Raw genomic sequence first — 25,476 nt, 5'->3', positions numbered from 1 at the left:
ATTCGTCAAACAAGGGCCAGCTAAACAGGAAGGAAGGGACGATGATTGGACAAACGATCTTGTCCAAAATGCAATCGTATGCACTGTTGAAGCATCACGAGAAGGTAATTCTCGTTGCTCGGCCATGTGACTGGCATTAACTAATTCAGTGCTCTAATATGCCGGCATGGGGTCGTGAACCCATGGGACATCCGTGGTGACAGTTGTCAAGACCTCTCCTGACACGATGGATCGACTAATCTTCTGCGAATCTACCGCGAACCTTGAATTTTCGATATTTTTATTGGAAAACTTTGCTCGTGTTATGTTAAAGAATCAATGAAGGCTATTTATTTTAATAAGCATAATTATTTTTGACATTGAAACGGAATAAGTGTTTTTTTATCTCGTCTTTATTATAATACATCATTCTTTAGTAACAATACTTGATAAGAAGAATGTTACAATTATTCGCGAACTTCGGTTCTCAAGAAGAAAAATAAGTGTTTAAATTATGGCAGATTATTTTCTTTGGAAGAATAATAAAGAAACTGTATTATTTCTAGTGATTTAAAGCATATATCTGTTTCTTTTTTTTCTGTTTTTCTAGCATTGTAGATAAGATCGTTCAAATTTAGTGTTAAATACATGGTATTAAGCCAATTTCTATGTTCCAAAGGCCACGAGGTTTCCTAATGGGTAAATTATCTAATTATTCCGACAATGAATTTCGTAAGAACGGAACGTTCCTTTCATACTAACGAAAAATCGGACAATAGCCATTGGTCCATAGAGGAACAAAACGGGGAGGGAATTACGCAAAACAGGGAAATAATTTTCACGAAGAGGTATAAAAATGTCTTGAGAAAAATTACGAGCGGTTGTGGCTCGACTTAATGGACTACGTTTGTTCTTTGTAGGATGAAAATGGTTGCTTTACAAGTAACCGAACTATTAACGCGTTCCATTGAAATTCATTTCTGCTTATAACAAAGTTAAAATCCAGACATTTTCTTCTTATTGTTTATTCATGTTTTCTGTTTATTTATCTATATTTTGTGTATTTGTTCACACAAAGCTGCCCTGAACAACAAATATGCTGTGTTATTAATATGTTAAATCATTTATGCACATTGTATAAGGCAAAGAAATGCATTAAGAATATTACATTGTTAAAAAGAATTCATGCTACTTGGTACAAGTGGTTTCCTAAATGACTTCGTTCATTATTCATCCTCAGTAATTACACATATATTATGCATACATTTTTATTTATAGACGTTCAGATGGTTATTGTTTAGCACAGATTACATTAATTTATCGTTTTTTCAAACTAGTTCCCATTGTTGTATAAATAACAATGCTACGAAAAGAAGATATTTTAACTTCCTTTGGTTTTTTTTGTTAAATAGGCGTTACGATGAACGAGGACTAATTTCTTTCATAACGAAGTTTCAAATTTCTTATTATATTCATTTACGAATAGAATTAATTATCACTGAATCTTCTAAAATTTCTTTATGTGATAATTTTGCAATAACAAAGGGCATCGATAGATGCCTTTATCCTATAATAAATCAACAACCGAATGTTCTAGATTGGAAAGTTTATCCGTACGATTGCCTGTTGCTCGATGTTTCATTAATACTTTAGCACCTCGTTTTTTACGAAAGTCTTACGTGATTCACGTTTGATTTGACAGTAATGTGATAATTCATCTTCCTTCGATGGAATATTGAAACTGCACTACGCCTGGCGCAGCTGTTGTCCGGTTATTCTTCATTTCTAAAAATAAGATACCGAGATTCACTGCTTCTTATTCTCGAGAATTCGTAAAATCCGCGGATCGAGCTCATAAAACGAAACGCAAACAGCCTATTTTGGTGCGATGCGAAGAAAAATTAAGGTACGCGTACATTTTTACATTTTACTTTCGTTCTGGATGCTCTTGTGACCAAATACCATTTGATAAAGGGTAAGGTAGTTGATCGTTCAGTTAATGATAATGTTTACCGGTCGTTGAATATCAAATAGTAAATCTTCTGTTTCACTCGAAGTTCAATAATTGCTACTCTGGTGTTGACGCACTCCTTCGTCTAGACAAATTTACCGAGTCGGCAATCCTTTCCGGTCCATTATCTGCTATCTCTTTGCTTTTCGGGATAAACACGCGAATTTACGGCTCGATGTGCTCATAAGCAAGTAACGTAGCCCGAGCGATAAATACGAACAATTTGCCACGGTACTCCGTTCATCGTCCATCTGTATCCATCGAAAATCTCGTCTGGTAAAAGCTCGACTTTCGTAGCGAAAGGTACGTGTTCATTTCATTCAAATCTACGAAGATTGCCTTCTTAATTTTAACTTTAATATTGAAGTAGAATAATACGAATGAAAGGTTTCTTAACGATCAGCGAATGAAAATAGCTTGTCTTTTAAATAAAAATAAATATCGTGAAAGTGGTGCATAGAACCGAAAACAGTCTGTATAAAGCAGAAGAGAGAGAGAGTCATCGATCGGAGCTTGGTGCCGGCATAGGATAAGACAGTCATTCATCAAATTACGCGGTAATTTTGATCAATGATAACTGGTGACTTTGAAGGCAGCTTCCTACGAGCCCTCGTCGAGGGAAGTGGCCAATTGCCCGTGTATGGCCACCGTACAGTCGCCACTAGAAATACAACCGATAAGACTTCGAAGCTTTCGTTTCTCTTTCTCTCTCTCTCTCTCTCTTTCTCCCTTTCTCTCTTTCTCTCTCTGATACGAAAAACGCTTTAATCGTCGTGCCAGTGCTTCGGTGACCTAAATCTTCGCTCTTATTGAAATTCCAAACTTTTGTGAAACGTGCAAAAATCAATACTTTGTAATCAAGCCACATACCTGTACCTCGAATCTTTCATCTTTTATCTCCTGAAACGATACATCTTTTGTGGAAGTACAAAAATCTGACGATATTCGATATGTCAATCGGCACGTTGGGAGGTTTTACAAGTAGAAGAATTGCACGATAGGATCCGTCTAGTTGTCAGTCGAATAAAATTCTTACGTAAAGATTTGTTTCGAGGCGTGGAAGAAAAATGGCGATCGCGAGTGTCCCCGCTGCGATGCCGCAGAGGTGTCCGCGACAATAGACAGCGCCGATATATCGCGGGGGAAAATCGCGAGCGTAGCGCGACAACGACGTCGACAACAGTCCGAGCGAGGCTAATGAGTCAGTAAATTGGACCAGCTTAGGCCCTCCCATCTGAGGCCCGCACGCTGGTTCTCTCTTCTCATTGTCAGTGTGACTCATTGGCTTCGTGTGCGACGGTTCGGCCTACGGATTCAATTGCTTTAAACGCTTCTTTTTGCCAATTTTTGCTTCCGCCCGCGTAGTGTCAGTGTCAGTGTCACACGGACTCTCTGGAGACGATTCGAGAAAGTCGCTCCTTGGAGGAAAACGTTTCTGCCCTTTCCAGTCAATTTTGCATTCTGCACGCGCGAAACAACTTCACTAACAGAACGAAGAATCCTCTATGGACGACAGATGCGATCGAGCGTGTACACGGAAAGCCGACGAATCTACATTTTCTCCGTGTCTCGACTCCGATGTATACCTTCGACCAGGCTACGATGATTCCTCGGCGTGAATATTCTCGGTTATCTATCGGTCCATAGTTCTCTTGAAAGCTACCCGACTTTCCTGTTCGTCATTTCGATAAATTCCGTGGATCATATCTGTCATTCTCGAGAATGATTTTCACGGTTTCCACGCGATTACGTAATGCCTCTGGCTCGAGGAATTTCAAGCTCGGAGCAGCGCTCTGAGTGACAGGAAATTTATTGCAACCGATACCATTATCGACTCGCGACAAAAGACAATTGTAACCTCTTTCTCGGTCAGATTAGTCGTCGAGTTCCGAAGGAACGTATAAACGATGGCGAATCAGGCAACGAAGAAGGAGCTCCGGGAGGAGACCCTTCATTATCATCCAGACGGTAGCGAAGAGGAAGTGGACAAAGAATGGGAGGAATTTACCAGGCTGATGGCGAAATTACGAGAAAATCGCCGAAACAGGCCGCACAGGTATCCAGCCGTTTATCTTTCCTTCGACTGTTTTCGTGAAACTGCGCGGACATTGAAAATCCACGTATATACATAGAGTTCGAGCAGATTTCAAATATAATTCGCCTACCTCTCCTCGCTATGGGATCCCTTCTTCTTTCGTGTTCTCTAATTTGGAATATTTTATTTTCTTTTTGTTAGACCCTCGCAAGCTTTTTATCCGTGTCCTCCGCCAAATGCGGACGAGGAGCAGCAGGATTTCGATCCCTTCGATTACATTAATACGATTGTAAGCGATCTCCCTGACTGATTCGTTTAATGCATCGTGGCGATGTTACTTATGCATGCGTAGAGAAGAGAGACAATGTATTTCGCGTGTAGGAGCATTAATAAAACTCTTCCTTGTCGATTTAAGTTCGTCGATCACATTGCATGAATCGCATTCTTCATTCGATACTGTACAGTTTTCCTGTACAAAATACGTACTACTTCTATATGTCGATGTTATTTAAACATTCGTGGCTCTTCGCAGCTTTCGCTGGCTCGTCACGCTTTTTCCATAATGGTACGCTGTCTTTGACTGCTTCGCAATTGTCAAAAAAGAAATCCCATCGAATCTGAAATAAGAATTTGGCAGGAATGTCGCGTGGAACGCGATGCCATTGAACCAGTGCCGGACAGATTTATAATTAAACTGTGTTCGTTGCTAGCAGACGAATCCCAGACGATTTAGGCGCCTGCCAATATCTCGAATTGCCTGCAAATGCGCGATGTGCTCACCACACAACCGTTCGATTGTTTTATTTTACCGACACTGTTTGTAATCTTCTCCATAATTCTCCACGCTTGCCATTCACGTTTCTTGAAATTTCGTAATTATATTTTTCTATTTAAGACAGTACTCGTAAAGATTCTTCAGAAATATGAAACGTTAGTACGAATGTACATATACCACCGCGCGTAATTATTCGAACGATTTCAAAAGTTAATTGATATCGCCTGGAAAATTTAGATTTGAGATAGATACGATTGCAATTAGTCATCGGTATGACAAAAATATTGTCCATTAATGGCGAGAGACACTCTTATTATGCAGCAAAATTGAAATGTAATGTAAGACATTTATCGTTCGAATGCTCACGAGTAGACTGGCGATGTTTACGTATTGATGGAAAATTTAATGTTGCAAAGTGGATATATATGCGATGCATGCAAGAATATAAATACAATAGGCGAAACAAATCTTTGTTCAAGTTCACCATTTCTTTAATTATGTTCATAAAAATATGAAACTGTGTGAACATCCTACATCAAAGCACAAATGGATTATGGAAGCAAATACCCGTTTTTAGCGATACAATATATCTTTGCGATCGCTTTAAGATTTTTTTTTCTTGAATTCTTACGCTGGCGTGGACGGTAGCGCGACCTTTGAACGGTTGCCAAGTGGGCGAGAGACTACATTTTAAATAAACGTTTCGTGAGAGCAGTTTGCAATAACGGGTCACGATCCCTGTCAGCTCCGCCGTGCGACATCCGTCGATGTTACCACGAACCACGGTCTCTTTTTCCCTGCCAAACGTACCATCCCTATCAGACAGTTCCTTGCCCAAAAGCTTCACTCATGCGGTGCACCGTGGTCTCACGTGACAAATCTCTGACAAATTTACCGCACAGCCTGAAACAGGTTTCACAAATGTCAATAAAATGTCAGATTCGCGGGAGTCGGTGGTGCGTGCACGCGGTCTGACCTTGACATGAAATCTGCATCATGGGACTGCTACCATCACCCGCAAGTGCATCGCGTCCACCTCCACGAAATTAGAAGCGCGAAGACGCGAGGATACCAATACTCGGAGCTTCTTTTTCAGACGCTTTGGAGATTGTAGAAAATCATCAAAATTATTAATCTTCTTCGATTTTTTCGGGAGGGATACTTACATAAAAATTCATTGCGTGATATTAAAGATAATAAGATAAGATAAAGATATTAAAGCTCGGAGTTCCGTCTTTCAGCATTTTGAATATAGTAGAAAATCGTCAAGATTAGTAATTTGCCCATTATGCTTGTTTCCCAATTCTTTTGAAACATGTAACAATCCACTGCGGAATACGCATTTAGTAGAGTTAGAAATTAGAATTCCAAAGACGCGAGAATGTTAATGTTCAGAATTCTTATTCTCGATATTTTTTAGAGTTCGTAGCTAATCGCCGAGATTAGTATATTGTTCGTTATTCTTTTCGTCCGATTCTTTTCAGATATGTAATAATTCGTTGCGTAATAAAAAATTATACGAAGACACGAAACGAATCTTGAAAATCATTAAATCACTCATTGTTCTTTTTTATTCTTTTGCGCGTTTGCTCTGGATCGTTATTATGTTCGATACGAGAATCGTGTATTGACGTGCATGTTCAATTGGTGCATCGATTTGCATCGACACATTACATAATTGCTAATTCAAAGAAGAATACTCTTGTAAGAATTGAAAGACTCAATTCCCTTTTACACAACTTGCGACTAGCAGTCTCTAAAAAACTTTGGTCTTTTATCAATTACGGTTAATGTTGTTGAATCGCTATAGTTACATTCATTTCTGATTCTCTCGCGTTCAATAATTTGCGTGAAATCCTGATGATTTCGCGTAAGCGCGTCTCAATCAGGTGATATCCTACAAACGGAAAAGGGTACGCCGACCATTGCAACGACGTCTTTCTAAGCAATGCCTTTATCTGCATGAATGAGCGCTTAAGGACTCGTTACGTTTATCCGACATGCGTGACCAGCATGCAGATCTACTCACGTGACATACAGGTTCGATTCTACACGCGTACAGACCGCTGCATTTCGACCTGTATGCACACATCACGCACACACTCGTCGTTTTCCTCTGGTATGCAGATGCACTGTTTCCGGGTGCAGTGTCTGCATCGCTTCGTTGCACTGGATTTTCCACGATTTCGATGGGAATCGACTATTCATTCTATTGAACGAATAGTTTTTTTTCTATTGAATTTTTAAATAAAGCGAGAATATCGTATGATGATATTTAATTGGATCTAATTGTAGAAAAATTACGCTTGAAGTGTCTTATTTGAATAATATATATACGCGAGCCTTTCAACAAGCTAAAACATTCAATTTATCAATATTTTTATTCGGATACATGGTCAGTGTTCTGTCTATTCTCAAAGAAGAAATGATCTACCTTTATAAGTTTATTTATCGTCAGATAACGTAAATGAACTCGATTGTTACATCATCGTTCAACTGCAAATATTTATGTATTAATGAGATATCGAAAGACAGAAAAATACTCAGAATAATATACAAGTATATATAAAAATATATATTCGTATAGCACAAAAATATAAATTCATATAAATATTCATATTTCGATCATCACTTTTCTCTAATTTGCAATTTATCGAGTAGTTGCTCGATATATGGAGTTATTCGTCAAGTCATGTAGCTTCTGAGTGGGTCAATATGTATGCTAAAGATTATGTTTATTTGCTCGATGAAAATTTAACTGTTGCCAATTTTCATGGGTCATCGGCGATAATTTTAGCTATATTTTATTGATTAAACGTTGACAGAAACGAATCGACCGCGCTATATCGGATACTCGAGAATCATAGCCGGGGCGAATTTTGTTTGTTGAGCGATAGTACAATAAGACGAGTCACATGCGTTGGAAATGTGTCACGTCGGAAACGCTACAATAAGCGGGGGCGTTTATCACTTTGTCGAGACAATTACTTTCAGGAGTTGTGCCAGTCGGTGAGCTTCTTTCTGGAAACGGCTCTCGGATGCTTTTGTAAACGGGGAACCGAATTGTATCTCGCGTGAAGCAATGAAGAATGACGCGAATAACTGTACGCGGACGAATACCGATGCAATTCTAAAAATACGAATTAGAGTAAATTGTAATTGCGTGTCTTAAAATTAGATTCTAAAATTACGGGCCAGCCATTAGAGACTCAAACTCCAAGGCGACTCGAAGATAATTTAGTAATAAATACGGTACCGTGACCCTAAAAGATGAAGGTAGCCTCATTAAAAACCTACTTAATCCTCTGGACTTCCAAAAAACCAGACTGAAATTTATAATTTCAATTATCGCATTTGGGGAAGGATTCTTATCGGTTCGACGTTTGTCCTAGAATCAAGCAATTAATTGTATCGTGAATTCATTACGTTCAATTAATAAAATTGGGTTAGCGGCTGACTGCCCAGTGGAACGTGGTTGTCGTCAACTTCATGCACAGGTTAGCTCAGGTGTCGACTATATTTCAATCCACAGATCATTCTGCCTTTATTACAGGGTCCTTTTTCTACGTGTAACACCTCTGCGGTCTATCTTATGTAAAACAAACGCGATATTGTCTTGGCGCGATAAAATAAGAATACAGTTTAACCCCTTGCCATATGATAACGATTCGCGCTCGTGACACGGATTAAAGATCAAATACGACGAAGGCTATACTTGTAGTACACGCAGTTGTATATTTTACGATTATGAATTACCGAGTGTATGTTGCATATGTTTAACACGTATAAGTTTCAAATTGATATTCGTGTGTATATATAAATTTTCTGGTAGACATTTCTCACATTTTGACATGTGTTATTCTTATTAATTATAAACCCGCTTTTTAAATTAAAGTACATCAAAGTATTTTCCATATTAATTATCTTTAAAACTTTCTTCTGCAAGGTAACTGAAAAGAATTACAAGCAGATCATTGATTATTATCCATTTACGGGAAATTTGAAGATGTTAAGGTATATAAAATATGCAAGGTAGAGTACCTTGGTAGATAAGAGAAGTCTCTTTAATTAATCTGAAAAATTTCAATCTGGACAAGTATAATTCGTCGTTCATCCCACCAATCTAAAATCTAGAAATTTTATTTTTCCAATAGCTGTACAATATTTTTACATGAAACGATCAGACGTTGCTACTTGCAAGTTGTTTTAATACAACACGTGCGTAGTAGAAGTAGTAATGATTGTTACATAAAACGTAATCAGGCGTAGGATTCGTAGTAAGCCGAATAGCAAATCGCGGGTTATTTCTGTCCGGTTTTCGACGATCCAAGAGGTTTCCAAACGTTCGATAAACACGGGACGTGTTGGACTTTTTCGACGATTGCGAAACCCGTTTTCGAAGACACGAGCGATGGATTTCGTTTTTCGATTCGTTATGGGGAAATAGTATCGGCCAGTTAGGGCCGTTTAATGGTTAATAGACAATAGAGCTCACCGTCGTTGATCGACGTTGGCCGCTGCTAAAAATAAGGATTTTAACTGTTGCCAAATTTCAACAAATATCGCGACTCATGTTCAAATCGGAAAACAGGTTCAGTTGTCGTTCGTCCGCAAATTCGCGTGCACGCTCTCGTCGAGAATTCGGCATATTTCGAACGTCCACAGGAATTTCTTAGAACCAGTTGAGCGGCTATCAATAGTGAATATATACCCGTTTCGTCGATGGAAAATATTTCGCGAATGAATTTCGATGTGTTGAAACGCACTCTAAAGATCATCGAAGTCGACGATATAAAGAGAGAGGATTTGAAAGTTGAAAAGGAGGATCAGAATAAAATTGTGAATAAATTCTAGACGCCGAGATCGCATATAAAGATATTTTCTGGTAATTAGCGAAACTGGTTTGACTCGTCTGTTTCTGGTTATTCGTTAAAGAAACAGATCATTAATCATATGAGACTCGCGAACGAAAGAAAAACAATAGGAACGTGACGAATGACTCGTACGAAGCTTCTAATATTGATGGTAACCTGCGAAATGCTGCGAAATTCTACCAACTGCGAATTAAAATATCTTAATACACCAAGGTTGGATAGAATAGGCGTTCCTCGCGGCCTACATTATTTCCTCGGTCTATCGTGTAACAAGTAGATCCTGGCAATCGCTTAAGGAAGGAAACAATAAAATCGTAATGGCCTGTTTACAGTAACTTGTCGCCAGAAATACCGGATATCGAAGTTTGCCAAGAGGTGAAGTGCGAACAATCACGGAACCAGAATAGCCGGCTGCAATTAGTAGATCTTCGGCGACTTAATGAATTGAAGTCGCGAAGAATCGATCGAGGAGAAAGATCGCTAGATAGATTAAACAGTTTATCAGATCGACTTGACAAGCGGAGAAGATGTACAATCGGTTGCCAGTGACCCGTAAATCTTTTCTGTACTCGAAGAATGCTTGGTCCGTGACTTAATCGGTTGATCTATCGAAGAATTCTGCGTCCCTTCCATTCAGAGCCAGCTCGAAGCTTTCAGTGACATTTCATCCAGTTTTCATGCCGGCTTTCGTTCTGAACAGAGCCTATTTCGTCTGTAACGATAATTATCTTGTAAGTCAGAAATATTTGACGAGATTTTGCCCCTTGTATAAAAAAACTAAGGCAAATTCTACCAACTAATGCACCGAGTGTTCTCCATCTCCGTTGATCTTTCCCAATATCGGTATATAACGCTGATAAGTCTTATCTTCTCGATCACTAATCAAGGTCATCGAACCGCGTGTAATCTGATTTTCTCCGTGTTTCGTTTGAAATTTCGTTTGTTTTCACGCATTGTCTATTTTTAAATGAGGTCTAGGATAGCGACATTTCATTCGTCGCGAATGTTTTACGATGTTCTCGTACAATTCGCGGTGGTTCGTCGTGTTTTCTACGATTCCAGAGTTTGAATTGTCTTTAAGTCTTTACCTACAAATTAATGTCTTCGTTGTTTTCTTTTTGATTTTCACCTGTAACATATTCAGATATTACCGTAGTTGTAACAATGTGTTATTTATATTGCAAAAGGATATAGAATTTGTCCATGTCATTAATTCACGCTTGCGTAAGTGTATTTTTTTTCTTATGAATTAGCCCACGATAACACGTTATCATCGCTATTGTAATCTCGTTGTTCACGTACGATCACTATCATTGATGAATATTGATATTTTTTCTTGTCAAATGATACGCAGATTAATATCTCCTAAAAGCGCATCGTTCATGCTATCTAATATTTTTTACAACGATTCTCATTTTCTACACAATCGCTTGATTTGCGAAAAACCAGCTTGCGCACGATATTTACAATTTTGTTAGTTTGTATGTAGAAAGAGTGTATTTTGAGTAAACAAGCATGATAATAGCACGTAAACAGTGGTAACAACAGCTCAGATAAATCACTACTGAAGATGACTTTTCTAAATGGATCAAAGCTACAAAATCCCCAATTCGCGTCGTGAATATTAAATCGATCGGAGACAATCAGGTGGATTTCATCAATTAGACAATCATTCGTCGTTTCGCTGGTTCGATCGTAAAGTTTCAAAAATGCACGACCTAGTGTTGTGATCGATGATGAAATTTGTTTGAAGTAAAAAATTCTTCGTAGTCGCTCGTAGATTCTGTGAAAATTAATCTATCGCGAGTAAATAGCTCGATCAAAGGTTCTTTAATTGGTAGGCAATTGTGGACATTAAATATTTGGTATGTATAGCACTTTGTTTACAAAGCTTACTTCATTCGTCGTAAAAGATATATTGCATCGTGTTTTCTCAGAACCTTGATAACATTCATATCGATGATGCGTAAATTTTGTTTAAAAAATGTCGATAACATATTGTCTCGCTGTCGGTGTGGAAATTCTGTTTAAAAAAATGAGAAGTTCGAAAAGAGAAAAAAGCTCAGAGTCGATGAAAGATGGTGCTGCGTTTAGATGTATGGTCGCTACACGAAAGACCTGGGTGAGTACGCAAAAGAAGAGGCACGAAAGCTGAAGTACCACGACAAAGCGCGGCGAAAGTATGACAAGACTAGAGCGGAGGATCTACGAAAGTCGAGGAGAGGACCACTATGCAGGAAGTTGCTCGCGTTATTGGCCTTCGCCTGGAAGCACACTGGAGCTAGATTAGGCGAAGACTGGGTCTTCTTGGCTCTTCTTGGTATAATCATGGCGCTTATCAGTTACGCCATGGACCGTGGCATTTCTATGTGCAACAACGGTCAGTTGAATAAAAAGAATTAATTCTTTCAATCTCTAGCTTCGATAGAATTTCGAAATTTTAAAAAGTAGAGAAAACCAGGAATCGTGGTTTTGAAAGAAACATATCTCGGTAAAGTCAATTTAATTCTTGCGTTCTCTAGTCCTGGTAGATTATCGAAATTAAAAAAAGATACGAATCAACGAATGCGGTTTTGGAAGAAAAAGTTTATTATAACCAAGGAATAGTTCTTTTTTCCTTTTTTTATGTAGAAGTAATTTTCTATGTTGAAACTAGCCATTAATTTTTTTCTCAGAAAATTCAATCTATTTCAATGTTTCGCAATTTTCCATGCCATTAATTTATACGCGTCTATTCTGATAAATCAATTGGATGTACGATAAAATCAAGGTCTCGTTAACCGTATCCTTCTTCCACCAGCCAGGATATGGCTTTATCAGGACCTGACGCATCATCCAGCGCTTCAATATCTCGCCTGGGTGTCTTTGCCAGTTTGCTTGATTCTCTTTAGCGCCGGATTCGTGCACATTGTTGCACCACAGAGCATAGGATCAGGCATTCCAGAGATGAAGACGATTCTACGCGGAGTGGCCTTGAAGGAGTACCTGACCTTTCGTACTCTTGTAGCGAAGGTTAGAAACAAGATTTGATTTCCATTGAAATGTATCATTACCGCTATACGTTCCCTTTTAACCGACTGATCGCTTCTGAATTTGATTAGATATATTCATTTCTTTTGATTAGAGATTTTATTAGAAAATTTAATGCTTTTGTGATACGACAATTGCTGACTTAGTCACTAAAAAATAGTTTCGCAGAAGACGCGTTAATTTAAATGTTGTAATTAAGTCATTTTCAGTCCATGTGTATAGTCTAATTTCAACAAAAATGATTTATTTCTTGATTTTCGATGAGGTTGAACCCTTCTTATTTATAGAGTAGATATATTGAAAGTATAAAACGCATGATATAACAAAAGAAATAAGTTTACTATAGAGATGCACATATCGCCGCATCACAATATCTCCTATTGAAATAAGCAACAACATTTCCTATAAGATAATACGACATAATTAAGATACATAAATAAAATTCTCACGAAGATTCCCAATCACTGTATTAAATCCTCGATCTCCTGGATTGAACAATAATCTGATATTCAATAAATTCCTATATATTCATCGAATTCCCAATTTTCCTTGAAGCTTCTGCTCTGCATGTTTTCGAGCGTCGGTGTAGAGCCACCGTAATGTCTAACAGGTGATAGGTCTGACTGCCACATTGGGCTCTGGTTTACCGCTGGGCAAGGAAGGTCCTTTCGTGCACATCGCTAGTATCGTGGCCACGCTTTTATCCAAATTGGTCACCAGTTTCCAAGGAATCTACGAGAACGAGAGCAGAAACTGTGAGATGCTCGCAGCAGCCTGCGCTGTTGGAGTTGCCGCCTGTTTCGCAGCACCGATCGGTGGAGTTCTCTTCAGCATCGAAGTAACCACCGTGTATTTCGCCGTTCGAAATTACTGGAGAGGATTCTTCGCAGCCGTATGCGGCGCCACGATGTTTCGATTGCTCGCGATCTGGTTTCAACGAGAGGAAACGATTACCGCGATGTTCGCAACGAATTTTACTATGGACTTCCCCTTCGATCCTCAGGAATTGTTTGTATTTGCCTTGATTGGTGTTGGCAGCGGTCTAGGAGGTGCTTTCTACGTCTGGTTGCATAGACAGTATGTGATCTTCATGAGGAAGAACAAGAGTATGAACAGCTTCCTGCAGAAAAAGTGAGTGATTTCTGATTGAGACGTTTCTGACAAAGATTTGAGATACAGTAATGCTTTGTTAACTGGACGTGAATTAGGACCTCATTTTTTTAATTATCGCGGATGGCCCAGGATCTAGTATCATTCATGATTATTAGAACCGTACAGCTTTTATGCTTTACTTCGCCTTTGCTATAAATGCTAAGAAGATGCCAGTTGCTACTGTTGATATTATACGTACAATTCTTCGGAACATTGACCACTATCTTGATTGCATTACGGGTTAGAAATTTTCATTCTTCAGTAGAAATTAATTTGAAAAGCTGGTCAGGATAAAGATAGCCAGTTAACGAAGCAAAATTCCGTCTAATTAACTATATTAGTACTTAAATAACGATAATCCAAGTATCGTTCACGGTTTCACAAAATTATTCCAGTCGCTTCTTGTATCCTGGAATCGTCTCCCTGATCGTGTCCTCCGTGTCTTTTCCCCTGGGACTAGGCCAATTCATGGCCGGTGATTTAAACACCCACGATCAAGTTTACGGTCTGTTCACCAATTTCACTTGGACCAAACAAGAATTAGGAGTAGAAGAAATGAACATGGTTAAACATTGGTCTACCATATATACCGATGTGTTCATCGGTTTAATTAGTTTCGTTGCATTCACGGTAAAATATCCTTAGTCAAATAATATCCTCGTCGCGTTTTTAGAAGAAGTTCGGAATGAAATCAAGAACTCGGTTTTCAGTTCATCTTTTCCATCATAAGTTCGACGGTTCCCGTGCCATCGGGAATTTTCATCCCCGTGTTCAAAATCGGTGCTGCATTAGGCAGAGCTGTGGGTGAAGCCATGGCTCTATGGTTCCCCAATGGTGTTCGTTATGGTGGTATCATAACTCCTATCGTACCAGGTAATTTGGAATTTTTCCAATAAAACGAGAAGTTTTTAACCATCCGGCCGCGGGCGATTTTCATATTTTTCTGTACAAAATCGCATCCCATAGGTTTATCATAAGGGGATTTTTAATGCAGTAGGAGCAAAAGTCAGAATAAACGATGAAAAAGGAGATAGTTTTTTTTATTAACCTACAGCTTACAAACAGCATGGTTCACCGAAATTAACAGAATATGTACGCAAATCGTGATTTCGACATCGTCCGCGACTGGAGCATTGAAAGTTAGAAACTCGACTAAAAGAAATTGTTCTTCAGGAGGCTACGCCACCGTTGGAGCAGCTGCATTTTCCGGTGCTGTGACCCATACAATCTCTGTGAGTGTTATCGTGTTTGAGATGACTGGCCAGATTACTCACATTGTTCCTATAATGATCGCCGTGCTGATCAGCAACGCCATCGCTGCGCTTCTTCAACCCAGCATATACGACAGTATCATTCTGATTAAGAAGCTGCCATATTTACCAGACCTACTACCTTCCAGTTCAGGTAAATCCTTAATAATCTTTTGCTAAATCCTCTGCATCCTTGACAACCTAAATCTATATATCTCTGAACTTTGCTCTTACTATTTTTAACAAGCTTCCCAAAGGAAGTTCCATAAGGAGGTAATAAATTTGTAAAATATCTCTCATTATATGAATCAGGATTTAAGAAAAAAAATTAGTAGGAAAAAATCTTGTGTGCTATAGGCATGTACAATGTGTACGTCGAAGACTTTATGGTTCGTGATGTGAAGAATATTTGGCACGGAATTACCTATCAGAAATTAAAGGAAATTTTAAAAGAAAACCGCAAGTTACGTGGATTTCCGCTGGTCGATAATCCTGATTCTATGATTCTGCTTGGATCCATCCAAAGGTTGGAATTAATCAAACTGATTGAGAAACATATAGGACGAGAGAGGAGGCTGCAGGTAGTCATCGTAGTATGTTATTTCTAGAAATAATTAATTCTAAGTTTCCGTCGGTAAGATCTGTGGATTTGAATTTTCCATTCAGGTGGCTCAGAAATGGCACAAAGAGGCCGAGGAGAGAGCTCGAGAAGAAATGGAACGTCAGTTAAGGGACCAGGAAAGAACAAGGAGACCGTCCAGGTTCGAAGTGATCCCAGCACCAGATATTCTTAAGATGCAGAGGCAAAGTGTTAACGATCTAACAATGTCTCCAAACAACGCTGCCGCTCCTGACCATGTAAGTCACGCCTACTCGACGTCAATGGTCACGCATAATTGTGTACATTTACTCAATTAACTACGTGTGCTGGTCACCATGCAACTCCTTCTTCTCGTTTCACCGTATCTCTCGCGTGTTATTTTTCAGCACACTTACCATTCCCCGGTATTTGGGTCACAACCGAAGAAATCGATCTTGAAGAAAACCAATTCCTTCACGTTAAAAGGATTCAGCCCACTAGTCAGCCCCGCCGTTACTCCTTATACCACTGTCACTGGTGCGGAGAGCAGGTAAGAGGAATTATCTTTATATTTACAGAATGAGAAAATGAAAATAAACAGATTTAAATTGGCCAAATTAGTCAAATCTGATATTTTTTTTGCTCGTTCGTAATTCATTTAACTAGAATATTATTCGTACCTCTTGCGACATAGTCCACAAAGAAGAAATATTCGTTTCTCGTTTCTTAATACATTGTTGCAATTTCAGAATACGTCTTGCCTTCGAGGCGATTTTTCGCAAGTCAGCCACTTTGCAAGATGTAGATCCAGATCCAGAGATCGGGTCTGGAGGTGCTATCAGGCGTGACAGTCAAGACGTACCTCCTCATACCCCGATGCTGGCACCGAGCCCCGCCACTTCGAAGAAAGTACAACTGGTAAATCTATGTATTCTTCTTGACTATCCACGTCTGAATAAATATAACGTAGTTTCTATGTAATGAAATAATTTCTGTATATGATCAGCCTCGCGAGAGGGTAATAGACATGTCAGCAGAGGATCAGAAACGGTGGGAAGAAAGTGAAATGATGTTGGAGGTCGACTTCTCGAGGTGTCACATCGATCCAGCACCGTTCCAATTGGTTGAGCGAACGTCTTTGTTGAAAGTCCACAGTCTATTCAGCATGGTCGGAGTGAATCATGCTTACGTGACGGCTATTGGAAGACTGGTTGGGGTTGTAGGATTGAAAGAGGTTTGTCTGTTAATAACAGAATCATTGTGTTTTGTTCCTTCCATTCACTTTAAATGATCTTTTTTTTCTTATTGTTCAAAGCTAAGGAAAGCGATAGAAGACGCAAACGCTGGAATCTTGCCCATGCACTCGGAATCACATATAGGCGTCTCGACATCCAGTATCGCGAAGAGCGAAACGGACACGGAAAGCAAGAACGTCAGCACGATGAACTCTATCGCTTCCGTTGATTGCGAGAAAGTTGAAAAAGTCTGAGTGAAAGAGGGAGAAAAGGAGTGAAAGACGTGGGAGAGAATGAGCGAGTGAGAGAGAGAGATAAGTAGAAGCAAAAATGTGATAGTCGTATTGTCAGGATCGGCAATATGACCCGAACGAGAGACGAGTTTTTCTTTTATTTTTTTTTTTTTAATAAAATATTCCCTTTCTTCCGTGAGCGTAGAATACTCCCCGTAAAGTTCGAGCAACGAGTCATATTCCTAGCCGCTTGCGTAGTTACGCTCGCTTTTGAACATCTCTCGTACTTAATCTCGGGACAAGACCATCGTGCAGGGCGAACAATTCTCAAGGCTTTCCACAACTTGACAGGCGTTCGATATCGAACGTGTCGTCCTGTATGAAACTTGAAAATTGGTCAACGATTTGGCAATTGTTGCTTGTGGTTTTCTCTGCGCGTAGAAGGAAGCTTTCGGTACCGAAGATTCATATCAGGGTCTGTCAAGTTTTCCTGCTTTTTTTCTTTTAACTGAATTCCTTTTTGCACGCGTGATTCCTTTTCCGATTATTCTATGATCATGTAGAAACAGAGAAAGGGAGAGAGTGAGAGTTACCACATGCGTATTTGAGAATGAATGGTTGTGACACGTTAATATAACTCTTTGACTTGGTGATATCAGTGCTCAGAGGAACATCCTCCTGTCCAATAGCCTGGACGCGAACCATGCCTTGTTGAAATGTCGAAGCTTCTCGAGAACTATGTATGTATTTTAAAACGTGGTGCTCCAATGAATCCCGACGAGTGGTTTCGCCTTTTAAGAAATATGCTGTGAATCGTGTGTCTGTATTTAGTGGCCAGCAATGCGAGTCATAAACGTGATCACTAATGTATTATGTTTTAAGCAACCGGGCATACTCTGCAACTTGTGACAAGCGTGATTTTATCGAGTTAATTATTTAAGAAAACATTCGTGGCTCGCGTTAAGTGCTCTTGTAGTATCTAATTTTATGACTATGGTTGTGCCAACCCCTATTTATTGTAATCTTTAACTCTAAGTACATGAAACTTATTAAGTCATGATAGGTCTATTCGCACGAACGTGCTCGAGAGGATCTTCTAAAAGATTTGATTAAATTTTGCAGTACTGTGCGCATAGATTATTTTTACGAATTAAGATGAACTTATTCGCCTTGCTGTTCTGTTATATCGAACCAAAGGACGTACGGACAGCCTGAATCGATATTTTCGTTGCCAGAATTTATTTGTTTCAGTTGATTAGACACCCGACGAAGAAATATCGCGTTTATGACGCGACGTTAATTAGATTATTTTAACAAGAAAATAGCGTAATTTAAAACGATGTCTTAATTAATCGTTGTAAAAGTATCTAGGACCAGAAATTGAATATTCTGTGGATTGATACGACGGACCGGATATTTGTGGATATTAATTTAAGGACAATGTTTGAGTAGGGCATTTTACATTCCATCTGACAAATATTCTCACGATGCATCCCATTTTATTGTAAATTTATTTGCGTTACACGTCATCGAAGCTTTATGCAAAACACTAATCGCCAAATATAAGTACACTGTACAATCGGGAGAAGACATTAAATAATTTATTATATTATATACATATTGTGCAATTTATATTCTTCTTAATATCGCAGTTTGCAGTTTGCAATTTGCAAAGGGAACATTCTAATTCCGAAGCTACTAATAAAGCAACAATCAAGCCAATAAAATGGAAATAACTGAAAAATATAAATATGATGTGACAAAGATATATCAACTGTTTGATATAATACATGTCACAGAACGTCCAAATCATTTCCATCAATGAGTCAAAGATCCGATATCCATCTCTTGAAAACCTCAGTTTATTTTACTTGTCCAAGGTAAACCAACCATGTAAGCATTTTGGCACGGGGCCAGGAGTATCGAAGATGGCTCTTGCGATCTCTGTAAGAGTCACGCTGTCTAGAATCAGCAATCCAACGCGTGTCTCTTTATCAGACCACACAATAGAACTGAGAACCACGCCATCGTCCTCGTTCTGAAATATTGAGATAGATATATAAATCAAATTAGTTATAGAATAGTCATTTATAGAATATCTTTATAGAATATCTTTTTTCGTTTCTTTATAATCTCTACTCTTTCAGACGTCATGGAAATTTTAGGATTTCAGATCTCTAGATCTTTTACCTTGCCATTAGGATCCGGTACAAAAATCGGTTCACTTGGATAAACGTTTTTTTCGCACCAAGTTTTCCTTGTTTTTTCCAAGATATCTACCTTAATGATCTATAAAAGAACATTTTTCATACCAGTATTTGTAACATAATATACCAAAGTTTATACAAAAAGTAAAATTAATGTTAATATGTACCGTTCCGGGATTATCCAAGTCTACGTCACTAGAAATAGCATAAAAGTACCGATACTCTCTTCCAAGACAGGAGTCGTAATTAAGACGTGGCGTTTCACAGCCCAGATCGCAAAGAAGTTCTGGTTTTACAAAGATACTACCATTGGCGAGCTTATGAGCGGTTGCTTTTCGGTGAAGAATATTCTTATAATCATTCTTTTTGCCCTTGTTAGCCTTCTCGTCATTTGTCGACGTTTCAATGAACTCTGAACTAGATTTACTTTGACATCTGATAGAGTCGTCTTGGAAAGACTCCAGACCTTGGTTCACCGTTTTTGCGGTAATCAAATTATATTCCAATGGTACATCCGACCGTGGACGTTTCATTGGTAATACGAACCTCAAAGGTCTGCCCCGAAACATTTTGGCATAGTCAGGGTTCTTGTGCAAATTCTGCAATCATTCAAAAACATTCATCTAGATTCCATTGCCACTCTTTAACTAACTTCATCAAAATTATATATCACCTTCATTGCATCGACGAATAGACAATCTAACATCTTGGCATCGCGATAGCAGCAGATGTCCAGTACCACGTAATCACGATCACGTGTTTCGAATTGATTGATGATATGGAGATAAAAGAATGCCTCTGAAATAAATGTCCTCTCCAACAATCCGGTCTCTCTCGAAACCACGTGTATGAGAGTCTGTCACGATAAAAGGAAGATATATCTCTTCACTCTCTTTTATTCAAAATTAAAAGAATTCTTTTACAGGCTTGACTTACGTTCTCCTTCTCGTACCACTTCAAAGCTGCGCGCATTGGTTGCTGTTTCATTTTGCAGGATACAACGGTGGCCAGAGACACTGCTAATGGTTGTTCTATGATAATGAAATAGTTTTCAGTGATACCAAAGGTGTGCATGTAAGAAGGATTCAGTAACCATCGAGATGGGATACTGGCGACGATGATGGCTTGGTCGAACATGGATAATTCCTTCTCCTCTCCTGAATCATCTGAACAAATTAATTAAGAAGACATTATTTTACCAATGGTTTCCACTCTGCGGATTTTTATGCATTTATGAAAAATCGAACGATGTAAAGATATACAAAAATATATAAAATATCCAAAGTAAGGGTACTCGTTGTGATATACAGTAAGCGAAACAAATTTCTGCTTCGACTTCATTCCTTCAGTTGATTTCATTGAAATATGAATTTGTATAAATATCCACGTTTTAATTATTAACTAACCAATGATCATTTGATTGGGTGAAAAGCATACGACATTGTATAGAGGTCCTCTTGGCGTCACGCTCAGTCCCAAATTATAAACGGTGCCATCGTTCATTACATGAGGGTGAGACGTATGGTTCACAATTCCAACGTAATCTGACACGTTTACCTGCGATCATTAAATCGACGAATGAAATTACTCACAGGCGATCACGATCATAATCGTGCAACCATCATACAGTCATCATAAAGTGAATTATAAAGCAATGCGAATATACATGCATAAGAATCACTACCTTGCCTGTAGTTTCTAAAGTTTTTGGATCGATACGATGAATCACAGCCGTTTCCGTAAATGTGTAATACTCATCACCAAAGGGGTATACAGATATCATAGAATTGTCAGAGTCATCTTCAGGTTTGAATACCGCTGCGACCCTAAACGAAATTTTATCAATACCTATGTTCTTTGAATATCATAATTTATTAATGTTTTATTTGAATCATTTGGTACCTTTGGAAAATACTTCTGCAAGGATCTGGTACTGCTTTCGTGCCAAATTCAGTAACTACTATCCTTTGGGCAGCATTGTTCTTCTTGTACACGTCTGTCTGAACGAATCTGCATTGGTACGTCACTTTCCCATTAGCAATTGCGAATCTATTTTTTCCAGAAGATGTACGAAATTATTCGAATTATACTTTAAAGATTTCCAGCTTTCGTGGATGCAGTATGAACGTTACGTGAGGCTTCCGACCTCAGATTATAATCGATAACAATCAGCTATTATTGCTTCGTTAGTGCCATGGAGATTTTTTTCAAGGTCTGGGTTACGTATTGAAGTCGAATAGTTATGTAAACTGTATATTTTAAAAAATAATTTCTATCATTAAGAAGCTGTTGCAAACGTTATTAGGCTTTTTAAAACTAATATCTCAATCTATTAATGTTTCTTCTACCACAAAAACATACCGGTGCAATAAAGCTGAGCTATCAAACAGGTGATTGAAGCTGTATTCTCCGACTTGCAAGCTACCCGGTCCGTTCCTCAACAAAGTTCCTTTCAGCCAACTTGGTATCTTCCCTATCACTTCGCCAATTATGGGTTCGATCACTTCCTTCTTGCAAGATCTCATCCAGACAGACGCGTCGCAGTTTGGAAAATAATTCGTCTTCTCATCCTCCAATTCGTTCTCACTGGTCTTCAGACGGTCTTCGACATCGTACAACTAAGATTGAAGTTATATGAGATGAAATTTTTTACTGCGTTTAAAGTTCGAGCTTTTGCAGCTACTGTTGTTCAAGATAGTTTAAAATTCATTCGAAACTTTAAAGATATTTTCACAGTAGAAACTGTATACTCGTGGGAACTTTTGACAGCGTTAATCATGTTGAAAGACGGGCTTGGAATAAAATAACAATTTAACGAGATCCTGGTGCGGTGATAGATTAACTTAGACGAGGACTTACTCGAAACGATGTCTTGGACAATTTCATTCGTTTCCTGCATAACAGGTCGTCGAGTCCGTGCACTTTTACGGAAGAAAAATCATTTTCCGACCGCGATCTATTAAACGTAGACGATTTCATAATAACTTTCGCGGATACTAATTCAAGCTAATAGGACAGAAACAAAGGGCTAAGAGAGTACATGAACTTTTTCCACGGTCACAGATTATTTTTAATCAATTTTGAGAGGCACGTATCGGTACTTCAGCGTTAAGTCTCATCCTCTTCGTTTTCCTCTGACTCTCTCGTCAACGGGTCTAGGATCGCTGACAAAATCTGATAGACCCGTTTGTGGGTGAAATCCATCGTTTCTCTCGGGGCTTCGACGAACGAGTGACATTGTTCCGATAATCTGCTGACCTTAAAATGTAGTTTCTCCCGTGATCCAATTACCAGCACCGGTTGCTCGAAGCCCCACGATCAGTCACGTGTACTTCACCCTTGCCCAACTCCTGGCAATCCTTTGGCGCACGTGGTTAATTGACACGTGACATCTTTCTCACCAATTACCAATGGGAGATTCGTTACGATTCGTTTTAAAATTAAAGTGGAACGATTAATGAAATCAAAAGGAGTATATCTCGATTATATGTATTTATTTATTTCAGATTATATGTATTTATTTATTTCGGTATATTTTTTATTAGTCATGTAGAAAGTGTTGGTACTTATGTTATCGGCGATCATTTGTAACGATAAAGTAGATTCTGCGGTTTGTTGCTAGATGGCAGTCGGACTGAAATTCATGTTACGTATAGATTCTTAAAATTAGTGCATGAGTCGTAGATAAAATATAATTTATGTCAAGGAGCTCGCTCACATTGGAATATTCATGAATCGGGAACTAGGCGAATAGAAACAGAGTTTTTTTTCGATCCTGAATATGGTAACTATTCTCCTGTGTAGAAATAATCGCTTAATAGATTAGATATGTGTTCTCCATCGAGGAAGTTGTTTTCTCACGAATTGGCAAGAAATTATTCGGGAAAATGTCTTGACCGCATGAAATATTTCGCATGTTTAATTTACGTCAAAGCATAAACGGAAATATCGCTTTCCATATTATCGTATTAAGTTTAATATCAGTTTAATGGCATTCTTCATTGTGTACTCGTGACTTTTAATTAATATGTACAATATAGATATACAATGATAGATGATTCGATAATGAAGATATATATTCTTTGTAGATATAGGAATATAGAGACGTAGCATACTATCACGAGAGGAAACCATTTCCGGAAAAGTAAATTGTGCCTAATTTTTGTCAAATACTTTTTATCATATGCGGAGCTGTGTATATTTATCATTTGTCATAAAACACTAACAGTTGACATTTGACGAATATGATTCAGCATTATTTCATAAAGTAAATCATAAAGATTTAAAGGAAAGATTAATGGCATATATCTTTTCTTCAATTTATTTTGTAAATTTTAACAATGAACGAAGTCCAAAAGATAATAATTTTTAACAAGAACTTAAATTAATAGTTCCTAAAATTAGCAATACAAAGCATATGTGGAAATGCGTGATATACGTAATCAATTTTGAGCACTACTAAGCGTTTCCCTCTCACTTCAAGTAATTTTTATTTTTCCTGTCTATAAATTAAGCTTGCGCTCCGTTTCTATATCCCTGAATCCGTGGTATTTATCTAACTTTGTTGTGAATGTTCACGAATAAACCGTGAGAAACGCGTGACCGATTTGATGCAACCGTCTTTTTCGACAGGTAACACTATCAATGTCTCTATTACCGGGAACAAGGTGGCGATGCTGCAGTCCAGAACAGATGGCTTCTCTAGAACAATTGAGTTCTTAAGGAACTCTGACATCCTGCGTCGCGTTCTTGTGACAAACTTCGTGCAAATTTTATTCCATTGGCTGAATGCCGATCATTTTGTTACTTTTGGCCTCAGGCCAATATTATTCGCGGAACTAGTTGTGGTTAAGCAAAATGTTGCCATCAGAAATGTTCATCAACATATTTTTCAGGCGTTCGTCCAAAACCTTCTCCTCTCTGGTATATTTCTCATTATTGGATTATTAATTTTTGATATTATAAATGATAATCATATATCAAACTTAACTTCCATCGAAAATCCATATACAGCGATGAACGAAAGCATTTTACGAGAAAAACTAACCTGTATTAATCTTAACTTTTGTATCTTTTAGGAATATCGGGGAAAGAGAAAGACAAAACAATTTAATTTGTTCTTACCAGTTATTACTAGTAACTTTCTTTACGATTTAAATTGGTAGTCAACAAGACGCAACGAAGTCAGAATGATTCTAAGCCACCACCTAAGAATTAATTTATTCTATGACCATCTTTTCAATATCGCCAGTCGTTTCTCTGAGGAATTAGCATTCTATGCGTATGCATGTAGTCGCATGTGCGGCTTTGCAGCAGAGTCTTGTTCGCCTTTAGACAGAAACATCAACGATGCAGTAAAATAGTAGTTGGTTAAATAGTAATTAAAGGCTGATATCAAAATTTTTTTATGTTAGATCGAGATTTTAGATCAATTTCAAGGATGAACTTCCGTTTTCTGATGAGCATCTGTTTCTTAGATAAGATAATACTTATCCGAATCACGTGCATCATTAAGCAACTAAAGATATACCTAATGTTTAACTGTAATTCATATATTAGCGGATGACTGCAATTAATCGTTGTATGATCAACGCGATAAAAAAGGTTCAAACAGGCTTGATCCCTCGTTTGCTCTGCATTTACTCAACTGTATTTTCCTTTCCATCATATTTGAATTTTGTTTTCAGTTAGGTACACAGTAGCCATTAATTGAACAAAACATAGAAGGAATTTGAGATATAAAAATCACCTAAGAGTACAAGAAAGAGGGGAAAAGAGATCGAAGGTAACTGTAACGAGGACGAAATAACACGGATGATAGCGTATCGTGATAATCTCTCTCAATCATCGTTATTTTCGCGTAAACTTAAGAAAGTGTTACTTACATATGTATTGCGTTAGAAAGTTCGAAAAGAGAGTGTAGACTGTCAATTCGTTATAGAGCATGATAAATGTTTCACTAGTAAATATCATTATTAAACGCGCTACAAATCGAATTCATATTATACGCATTGAACGGAATTTTCCATTTTACAGTCATAATAGTCATCCACGAATTGCGAATGAAAATTACACTTTCTCCGATAGAATTTATCCTACCAATGACGTCAATCAG

At 38.2% G+C, this 25,476-nt stretch overlaps 2 protein-coding genes across 7 annotated transcripts in view; one reads left to right on the top strand and one right to left on the bottom strand.

Annotated features, from left to right (window-relative positions):
• LOC126922897 (chloride channel protein 2) overlaps window positions 1-18,770 on the top strand; it is a 34,723-nt gene extending 15,953 nt beyond the window's left edge. The window contains exons 1-14 of one of the 5 annotated variants that reach the window (XM_050735828.1): window positions 2,402-4,046; window positions 4,227-4,314; window positions 11,769-12,054; window positions 12,475-12,686; window positions 13,315-13,835; window positions 14,252-14,486; window positions 14,567-14,729; window positions 15,030-15,260; window positions 15,464-15,687; window positions 15,773-15,964; window positions 16,094-16,236; window positions 16,436-16,604; window positions 16,693-16,920; window positions 17,002-18,770. In XM_050735828.1, the coding sequence (XP_050591785.1) occupies window positions 3,898-4,046; window positions 4,227-4,314; window positions 11,769-12,054; window positions 12,475-12,686; window positions 13,315-13,835; window positions 14,252-14,486; window positions 14,567-14,729; window positions 15,030-15,260; window positions 15,464-15,687; window positions 15,773-15,964; window positions 16,094-16,236; window positions 16,436-16,604; window positions 16,693-16,920; window positions 17,002-17,175 (3,015 nt within the window). In that variant the 5' untranslated portion in view covers window positions 2,402-3,897 and the 3' untranslated portion in view covers window positions 17,176-18,770. The other 4 variants (XM_050735829.1, XM_050735831.1, XM_050735832.1 and 1 more) reach the window with 4 other exon arrangements.
• LOC126922907 (carotenoid isomerooxygenase) lies at window positions 18,634-24,283 on the bottom strand. Of its 2 annotated transcripts, none has more exons than XM_050735849.1 (10): window positions 24,019-24,283; window positions 21,723-21,979; window positions 21,264-21,410; window positions 21,046-21,187; window positions 20,768-20,918; window positions 20,298-20,527; window positions 20,035-20,217; window positions 19,529-19,960; window positions 19,345-19,443; window positions 18,634-19,192 (listed from the first exon to the last, which is right to left on the bottom strand). In XM_050735849.1, exons 1-10 carry the CDS (start codon window positions 24,094-24,096, stop codon window positions 19,022-19,024), a joined length of 1,890 nt encoding a protein of 629 aa, XP_050591806.1. In that variant the 5' UTR covers window positions 24,097-24,283; the 3' UTR covers window positions 18,634-19,021. The 2 variants fall into 2 exon arrangements, with proteins under 2 accessions (XP_050591806.1, XP_050591805.1); XM_050735848.1 differs by lacking the exon at window positions 24,019-24,283 and adding an exon at window positions 22,221-22,695.
• Between the last annotated feature and the right edge of the window lie 1,193 nt (window positions 24,284-25,476).

Source organism: Bombus affinis, chromosome 13, assembly GCF_024516045.1.
Source record: "Bombus affinis isolate iyBomAffi1 chromosome 13, iyBomAffi1.2, whole genome shotgun sequence".
NCBI classification, from domain to species: Eukaryota; Metazoa; Arthropoda; class Insecta; order Hymenoptera; family Apidae; genus Bombus; species Bombus affinis.
Note: the sequence above shows the minus strand (reverse complement) of the source record. Positions and strands in the feature narration are given on the sequence as shown.